This window comes from Megascapheus bottae, chromosome 21, assembly GCF_031878675.1.
Source record: "Megascapheus bottae isolate mThoBot1 chromosome 21, mThoBot2.hap1, whole genome shotgun sequence".
Lineage (NCBI taxonomy): Eukaryota > Metazoa > Chordata > Mammalia > Rodentia > Geomyidae > Megascapheus > Megascapheus bottae.
Genome location: NC_143529.1, coordinates 40126104 through 40135247, shown reverse-complemented (window position 1 = coordinate 40135247; position 9144 = coordinate 40126104). Strand labels below are relative to the sequence as shown.

At 53.8% G+C, this 9144-nt stretch overlaps 1 protein-coding gene across 1 annotated transcript; it reads left to right on the top strand.

The window, feature by feature from the left end:
- Positions 1-9144, top strand: Pdcd1 (programmed cell death 1). The gene is made up of 5 exons (XM_090354444.1): positions 1-107; positions 5554-5913; positions 6213-6374; positions 7359-7393; positions 7890-9144. The coding sequence occupies exons 1-5, from the start codon at positions 41-43 to the stop codon at positions 8202-8204; spliced, it is 939 nt and encodes a 312-aa protein (XP_090210570.1). The 5' UTR covers positions 1-40; the 3' UTR covers positions 8205-9144.

Sequence of the window (9144 nt, the reverse complement as noted above, 5' to 3'; positions counted from 1 at the left end):
AGGCAGCAGCAGTTAGGGGAAGCACAGCTGGAACTCGGGCATGCGGGTGCCCTGGCCGCTCACCTGGGCCGTGCTGCAGCTGGGCTGGTGGCCCGGGTGGCTTCTAGGTATGTAAGCTTCCGGGAATATGGGCTTGGACTGGGGATGTGGATGTTGATAGCAGAGTGGGGGCTTTCAGGGACCCTTCTAGCCTCAGTCTCTGTCCTTGGGGGGGGGCAGAGGGAGCACAGTCTCCTGGGCAACCAGGACAGCCCTTTGTTCTGCCCTCCGTGACTTTGGTAGGTGAAGTGCCCTCTCTGATCTCTATCTGCACTCTCTTTGCTCTTGGCCAGGCAGGTCTTTGGTCCCAGCTCAGCTAGTCCTTAGTGTCCAGCTGGGCAGGGGCATCCAGCCAGTGCCCCTCTCTGTAGAACCATGAGTTTGTTTGCCCAGAGTCCTAGCCTTGGCTCCTGTGGCCCTACATGGAGGTTCTGCCAGATCTGAACGCTCTGGGGCCTCACTTGTCTTTTCCTCACTTTTATGTCTCCCAGTCCCTGTCTAGAGCCCAGGGCACAGCTTTGCTGACATCTCTGGACTGACCCAGGGTATGGCATGAGTGAGGTCTGACCCTGAGAACCCCTTAGGACTGTCTGCTGATAGGTCTAGGTCACAGTCTCCACAATGGACTGCTGTGGCCTGTGCAGCTCACCAGTGCGGGGCCTGCACTGGATCTGTATCTCACCTTCTCTACTCTGGACCCTCTGCACTGAGAATCCAGGCCAGGCCTATCCTTTGGGTTCTGCTGAGTGTGGCCTGTATGTTGGAGGGACAGGCATGGAAGGGCCCACAGAAGCAACTCCCCTTTCAGGGCACCTGAATGTCCTCACATCCAAGGCCTCTTGGTTACTTCTCTCCAGATTCTGCATGGTTTCAGCTGTTGGAGCCTGGGGTTCCCATCTCAGTCCCCTCCCAGCCACAGGCAGTAGCCTAGCTGGGTGCATCCTTGCTAGGACCTCTCCGCAGAAGGCTTGTGGGTTGTTCTCTGAAAATAGTGGTACAAGGACCAATGGATAACTAAAAGATATCCCTGGGGAGCTTTGTCATGGTCCCAGGAGCAAGAGAGGCACAGTGCCCAGAGCAGGGGTCGGGAGGCCTTGGGCCTCAAGAACACCGTGGTTCATCCTGGCAGCTGAACATGCAAAGCACATTCACGAAGTGAGGAAGATGAGATTTAGGCAACCAGACTCTAGCTTGGGCCTAAGCAGGAGTCACCAGGTGTCCTACCTCAGTTTCCCCACCTGGAGCACTTCACATAGAGTACTTCTTCAAGGCCAGTGTTTTGCTCTTTCTGTTCCAGTCATGAGCACTTCCAACTGCCGCCCACCTTTTGTTCCAGGACACATCTTCTTTCATCTTCACTTACTCACCCTAGCGTTTGGGTCATTCCCGGGTCTAACCCCTCTCATGCTGTGTGCATTTTACAAGGTATCGCAAACCCAGTGCTCGTTACCCTAGTAAGTGAGAGCAAATGAGATTCTGGCTATAGAATGGGCTATCTTCTGTTCAAGTCACAGCTCCCATTCTCACCAGGCGCATTGGTGTATGCCTGTAGTTCAGCATTCAGGAGACTTGAGGCAAGAGAATCTAAAGCCCAAGGCCATCCTGGACTACACAGTGAGACCTTATCTCAAAAACACCCAAATAAATGAATAAAGCTGCTGTTCGTGATGGCCTTGAGCTAGGTATGGCATGCCACTCGACTTCTCCACTGTTTTCTCACTTCTAGTTCCAAGATAACTGTATCTGTCTGGTGGGTCTGGAGGATTAATCATGCCAGTTAGGAGAAGTACCGAGTATTGCTCGTGGCACATTTCTTAGTTCTTTTTTTCCCAACCTACAATTGAGACAGCATAGAAGACAAACACCGTGCAGGGATGATGCTTCCCTAGAGTGGCTAGTTGGCCATGTTGTTGCACTTGTCTAATTGGCTGCATTGTTGCACTTTTTTCTGAGATGTCTCTATGTGGCCCAGGCTGGCCCCAAACTTGAGATGTTCCCTGAGCACTGGATTGCAGGTAGGTCCATGTAGCCCGTGTATGCTAGACATTTGCTTTGGCATTGCAGACTGGGTTTGAATGGCAGCAGTGGTTCCCTCCACCTGCCGGCAAAGAGCCAGGCCTCCCTCCAGCCTCGGGGCTTGCTGGCAGCTTTGGGCAGTAAAAGAATCACTCCCCAGAGTGGTGCTGTGGCTCAAGAGGTAGGGTGGTAGCCTTGAGCTGAAAAGCTAAGGGACAATGCCAGGCTCAGAGTTCGTCCCACGACCAACAAAAAAAGGAAGGGGGGGGGAATCACTCCCGTCTCTGCCTTGATCCCAGTGTGCGCGGTATAGCAGTCTAGGTCCACCCATCCCCTTTCTGCAAGAGCGCAGTAATGGACTCCCTCATCTCACAACTCCTAGAAAGGACAGTGCTCCCTGTGAGCATGGGGCACGTGGATACCAGCTCCTAGGAAGCCCCGTGAGTGCTCGGGGCACACTTGGCACCAACTCCTAGTAAGGACGGGCTCCCTGTGTGCTCGAGGAGCACCAGGCACTGGCACTTCCTGTCACCACACACACCATGGTGGGGCGTGGCGCTGCTCGCTTGTCACCACAGACCCTTAGGACCTGTACTCCTCTCCCCTTTCACCCAGGCACAGCACCGCTCCCCTCCTCACAGTCAACAAAACATTGTTCCTCTCTTCGTATTAAGGGAAAATATCTAGGTCCTGAGTTCAAGTCCCATTATCAACACACAAAAGTGTCTTCTTCAAGCCAGGTGCTGGTGGTTCACACCTGTGATGTGGTTCTAGCTCGGCCTAGCAGAAGAGTCTATGAGACTCCATCTCCCCAGGGAGAACTTGGAACTGGTGTTGTGTATCTTAGATCTTGTAATGGTGGGAGCCCTAAACTTGGCAGACCTCAGCTCAGGTGTGTGCTGGGAAGGAAGCATGACTATCCTAAGGATAACCAGGAAACAGAATCTCAGAAGCTTGGCTCAGCATCCAAATGCATGCTTAGGAGCAGAAGGTTCTGAGTTCTAACCCCATACAATCACCATCAACCTCCCCCCAAAGAGATCCTAAAACCCTAACACCGGAAGGCTGAAGCAGGAGGGTCTCTAGTTTCAGCCCAGCATGGACTACAGACTGAGATCTTGTCTCACAAACCAGAGCTCTTTGAGGTGGTCTTTTGTTTTCAAACCACACAGATTTCCTGCATGATATATATAGGGGACACTTCTCTAGTCTTCAGTCTGTCCCCACAGCCACAGACAACCCCATATGAGGGAAACCCAGAGGTATTACCTGAGGCCCTTACAGAAGAGCAAGGGACCACTTGCTAAGCCCACTTAGCCACACTGCACCTGCCTGGTCCCAGGCTGATTCTAGGGTCTCCAGGCATTTTCTGCTCCCAGAGGCCACCTGGGAGCAGATGCTACCTGCTCGACTATCCCTGTGGTCCTATTATCTTGCTCTACCTCCTAGAGCTCCTGAGAGTTGGATGCCCTGTGTCCTCTGGAGGTAGGGACTCCCTAGTCAAAATGCTCTAAAATAGCTGCAGGACACCAGGGCCAGACAGCCCCTGAATCCTCAGGGGAATAGCCTCTGAGACAATAAGGAGGTGCAGAGCTGAGGGTACAGGAACCACCCTGGAGCCCTGAGAAAGGACCTGGGAGTTGCTAGACCTGAACAGGTCCAGGCAAGTTCCATGGCCTTGAGCAGAATCTCCACAGGGGACAGAGGCCCAAGAAGCAAGGACTCCACTGCAAACAGCCAAGAAGCAAGACAAATGGTTCAAATTACTTGGCAATGGAGGTCACAGAAATGTCGACACAGGGACTTACCTGGAGGACAGTAGGAAGAGCAGCATCTCTGTGAGCACATGCCATGGTCTGAAAACAGATGACCATACCAGGCCAGTGACCGGGGAGAGGGGTCAGCAAGTAGACAGCAGGTGAGGACCCAACAGGAGGCTCCCTGGAGAACCCCTGGCTCACAGTGCCATAGAGGTCTGTGTTGGAAGGAGCAAGGAAGCTGCAATCAGGACTCCCCAAGAATGAGGGCTCTCCAGCCTGGTCTTTAAAGACTTTATGGTCATCCTGTCTCAGAGGCTGTGAGAATCCATTTGGAGGCCTTGGTGGTTGAGCCTAGGAATGGCTGTGAATTTGAAGGGGTCATAGGTGGTTATGCCATCAGCTAGAAGGTTACAGTGGGCACTGTGAAGGGCCTTAGTTCTGATCCCAAAGGAGAGAGATCACTGACCTAGCCACCCTAGTGGAGCCTGCATGAGGCCCCCCACCCAGGGGGGGCAGAAGAGTTGTCAGACCCAGAGCAGGGGTGACACACCAAACCTTCCAGTGGCATCCATGCTCCCAGATGTGATGTCTCAATGCTAGAACAGTTTTTGCAAAATCTGAGGCCAATTTTACTGTATTTGGTTGAGGATTTCATTGATGTTATTTGTGGAAGCACTGAGGCTTGAACTCAGGGCCAAAGCTCACACCTTTGGCTTGTTTTGGTTGAGGCTGACACTACCACTTGAACCACAACTCCACTTAGGGCTTTTTTACTTGGGTCTGAGAGGAAGTGGCAGCAAACAGTTGTGTCTAGAGCAGCTTCAGGTCTGCACTGCCTCTCTGAGTCTTGGTTTCTCACCTGTAAACCAGAGACCACCAGCATAGTGACCCAGAGTGTGCCACATGCCTGGCGTGGGGGCCCTGATGTCCCTAGATACCGACCCCTCAGAGAGTCCATCCTATGTCACCAACTGTGGGCAGGGATGCTGCATCATGCACACTCTGATCGGGGCATTTCTGTGTGCTCATGAGTGGGTGAGTGTGGGTGTGTAGTGCCATGGGTGTGAGCACAAGTCTGTCAGAGAGGCAGTCATCACCTAAGGGGCCGAGGACTGGAGTAGCCCCTCTTCCTGTCCGTTTGAGTGATCACTGCCAGCTGCTCTCTGGAGGCTCTTTACTGTCAACTCTGGCCCTAGGGACTTGCTGGAGCAATAGGTTACCCGCACTGAACTAAGGCGGCACTGCCTATGTGGGTGGTAGTCCTGGGGCAGGGCACAGGTGGAAGCCTGAGCCTCCCTTCCAAGCGAGGGTATCCCCAGAAGCACTAACACACACCCAGCATGCAGGGACCCCACACAGCAAAGCTCTGTGGACAGAGACAGGGACCATGTACACTGAAGCACTCTGTACAGAACCAGGCTGAGCCATGCAACAGCTATGTCTGTGAGTGTCAAGGTAGGAACACACAGGGCAAGCCTGGGAGACCCCCAGCATAGCCATCTAAGAGACCCCCCAGCACAGCACTCTGGAAGACTAGCAAGGTGGAGCCAACAGCAAGGGGCCTGAAGACCTGAGGGGAATGGGAAGGAAGACTAGGGTCAGAGCCCCCAACCTTGGGTCTCAATAAAGTCAAGGCTGCAGCTGGGGCGCTGCAGAGCAGGTTCCAGACACTCAGGGAAGCAACAGAGAGAGTAGGATCAGCCCTACCTCACAGCCGGTATGTTCTTGTCCCCTACAGAGTCCCCAGAAAGGCCCTGGAGCCCCCTCACCTTCTCCCCAGCCCAGCTCACGGTGTCCGAAGGAGCTAATGCCACCTTCACCTGCAGCTTCTCCAACTGGTCTGAGCACCTGGTGTTGAACTGGTACCGCCTGAACCCCAACAACCAGACAATGAAGCTGGCTACCTTCCTCAATGGCCACAGCCAGTCGGGCCCAGACCCCCGCTTCCAGGTGTCACAGCTGCCCAACAAGCGGGACTTTCGAATGAGCGTCCTTGCTGCGCAGCGCAACGACAGTGGTTTCTACCTGTGCGGGGCCATCTCCCTGCCGCCCAAGGCGCACATTAAGGAAAGCCCAAGCGCCGAGCTCACAGTGACAGGTGTGGCCAGGGGGCCAGGGTGGGCAGCCTGTGGGTCCCTTCAGAGCTCTGCTCAGCACCCCCAATGGCTCCCGTCCCTGTGTTAGCACCCCAGCCCCAATAGTCCTTGGGGGAACTAGGTTGGAGTTGGCTGCCTCCAAAAGGATATGGGCTTAAAGGCATTTCCAAGACGCAGGCCAGGTCAGGATGCCTGATCTGAGGTAGACACCTCTCAGGTCTTGGAGAAGGCAGGCCAGGGCTCTGCTGGGGGAAGGACACACTATGGGTATCATTGATCTTTATCTTTTGTGACCCTCCAGAAAGAGTCTTGGAGCCCCCCACATTGCACCCCAGCCCTGCACCCAGGCCAGGAAGCCCGTTTCAAGGCCTAGTCGTTGGTGTCACAAGTGTCCTGGTGGGTGTCCCAGTGCTGCTGCTGCTAGCCTGGGTCCTGGCTGCTATCTGCTCCAGAGACATGCCAGGTAAGTACACACACACACACACACACACACACACACACTGGGGCGAGGGTGGGGGAGAGCTGGGAGCATAGCCTAGTAGAGTGCTTGCCTAGCATGCAGGAAGCCCTGGGTTAGTTTCCCCAGTACTATATACACAGAAAAAGGGCCGGGAGTTTGGCCTAGTGGTAGAGTGCTTGCCTAGCATTCAAGAAGACCCAGGTTTGATTCCTTGGTGCCACATATATCGAAAAAAAGCCAGAAGTGGTACTGAGGCTCAAGGCTCTAGCCTTGAGAAAGCCAAGGACAGTGCTCAGGCCCTGAGCTCAAGCCCAGGATTGGCAAAAAAAAAAAAAAAGGCATACACAGAAAGAGCCTGAAGTTGCAGGGCATAGTGGGTCATGCCTGTAATCCCAGCCACTTAGAAGGCTGAGATCTGACAACAACTTTGATTTGAGATCAAAGCCAACCCCGGGCACTGAAGAACATGAGACTCTTATCTCCAATTAACCACTAGAAAATGGGAAATGGGGCTGAGGCTCCAAGGGTAGGGCAGTAGCCTTGAGCTGAATAGCTCAGGGACAGCACCAAGGCCCACAGTTTGAGTCAAAAGAAAAAGAAAAAGCCTGAAGTGGTTCTATGGCCTAAGTGGTAGAGCTTTAACCTTCAGAAAACTCAAGGACAGTGCCCAGGCCCTGAGTTCAAGACCCAGAACTGGCAAAAAGAAGAAGAAGAGGAAGAAGAAGAAACAAAAAAATAAGACACACACACACACATACATAGACACACACACACACACACACACACACATACACATACACACACCTTACACACTGACCATCCCCAGAGTCTGTCATCTACATACAAACACAGACATGGGGAGTATGAGAGCTACTCTTTAGAGGGACTGATATAGTGACTCTCACGCAGGGACCCAGGATGAAACCCCCTTCCTTGGAAGAGGGTAGCTCATTCCCTGCCCCTTATTCAAAGTGTGTTTCTCTGCAGAGGCCAGAAGAGCTGAAAGCAAGGAGCAGCCCCAGGTGAGTATGAGTCCCTTCCTGAGTGACTGCCACACTCTGCCTCTAGCGCTGGGCACAGATAGAACTTGTCCATCACCTGCTTGGCTGTGGCTAAAGACCAACCATATTCCCCACCAATGTCCACCTGCTGACTGAAGAGCACGTAGTCCCTGACAGGGCAATTCAGTGAGGCGGTGATGGGGAAACAGCTGCTGCTTTTCCTATGCCAGGCAGCAAGGCCCAGAAGTCAGTCACATTCGGAATTCTAACTCTTCGAAACATATCAGGGACCATTTAGAGGTGGAAACTGAAGCCGAGGTGAGGGACTGTCCTTTGGATCATTCAGAGGGGCAGAAGTGAGGCAGCCCTGGGATTGATAGCTGAGTCTGCTCTAGAAAAGAGCTCTAACCCCAGAGACAGGCATCACAGACCACAGGCTCAGCTGGATGGTTACTTCAGGTTGTGGAGACAGGGTCCGCTCCTCTGAGCTGACTCTTCCCTTCCTCCCCTCCCAAAGAAGGCAGAACCTCCAGCAGTGCCCGTCTTCACTGTGGCCTATGGCGAGCTAGACTTTCAGTGGAGAGAGAAGACCCCAGAGACCCCTGCCTCTGCCTCCTGTGTGCACACAGAGTATGCCACTGTTGTCTTCCCTGGCGGACCAGGCAACTCAGCCCATCGCAGGGGCTCTGCTGACAGCCCTCGGAGTCTTCAACCCTCAAGAGATGAGGATGGACACTGCTCCTGGCCCCCTTTGACCACCGTCCTCAACCAGCAGTGTCCTGCAGAGCATCCAAGAGTCCAGGGAGGACATGCAGGATACAGAGAAGCATGATCTGCACAGAGGACACTCTTGTGAGCACTCACAGCAAGCTAGGAACAGCAGGTATCCTGTGTCCTGACACTAAGGGCTGGACACAGACATAGCCACATGTCTTAGTCCATGGGGTAAACCTGGCTGGAGCTCAGCTCTCCTGAGTCCTTCACTGTGTACAACAGGGGCTTGAGCCACTGAGGCCCTGCCACCCCCGGGACTCTTGCACCCAGAGTGGGGCCTGATGGAGCCTGCTTTGGAGGCCCCATGAGGCACCCTCCGAGCAAGATGACTTATACAACAGATGTCTGAAGTTGCTCTCCAGAGGCATTCCAAACAGACGTTCATGCCCCAGCCCTGGAGAAATTTCAGCAAAGGCCAGGAGGTCTCTCAGCTGCAGGAGATGGAGGAACATGGCCATGAACTGGGCAAGCCCTCTGGGGGGCCCTCAATCCCTCATACTTGCCCAGTCAGCTCCTCGCACCCTCTCTGTGCCCGGGGAACTGAGGAATGATGGGAGTAGCCCCACACACCTCTGGGGCGTGCCACCCCACCTGCTCACCCGTGGAAAGGACCCTATGCTCCTTAGGCTCAGCAGTGGGGATGAGAAGGCTGGCTTGGCAGATCCAAGCTTTGTCTATCCCGGACATCTGCACACAACATGCCTACTATTCATCTCCTGGAAGTCCACTTCTCTGTCCCTATTCACAGTGTCCCTGAAAGGGACTGTGGCTGGGTCCCTTGAGTAAGGACAAGAGGCACAGCTGTCCCCTCAGCAATCTACAAAACCCACCTTAGGCATGGGACATCGCTGAGATCAGAGCTCAAGTTCTTCTTTCCTTTGGTTAGATATAATTAAATGGTGATGAAAGCTGTATAGAGTGTCTGGTGTCACTCTTGGAGTCGTTGCAAGTGAGATGGCAGGAGTGCCAGCCCCACTGGAGAGGACTGTGGGGTCAAG

Coding starts and splice junctions, on each gene's coding strand:
- Pdcd1 (XM_090354444.1), top strand. CDS start 41: ATGCGGGTGCCCTGGCCGCTCACCTGGGCCGTGCTGCAGCTGGGCTGG. Junction 108..5,553: donor GTGGCCCGGGTGGCTTCTAG/GTATGTAAGCTT, acceptor TGTCCCCTACAG/AGTCCCCAGAAAGGCCCTGG. Junction 6,375..7,358: donor CTGCTCCAGAGACATGCCAG/GTAAGTACACAC, acceptor GTTTCTCTGCAG/AGGCCAGAAGAGCTGAAAGC.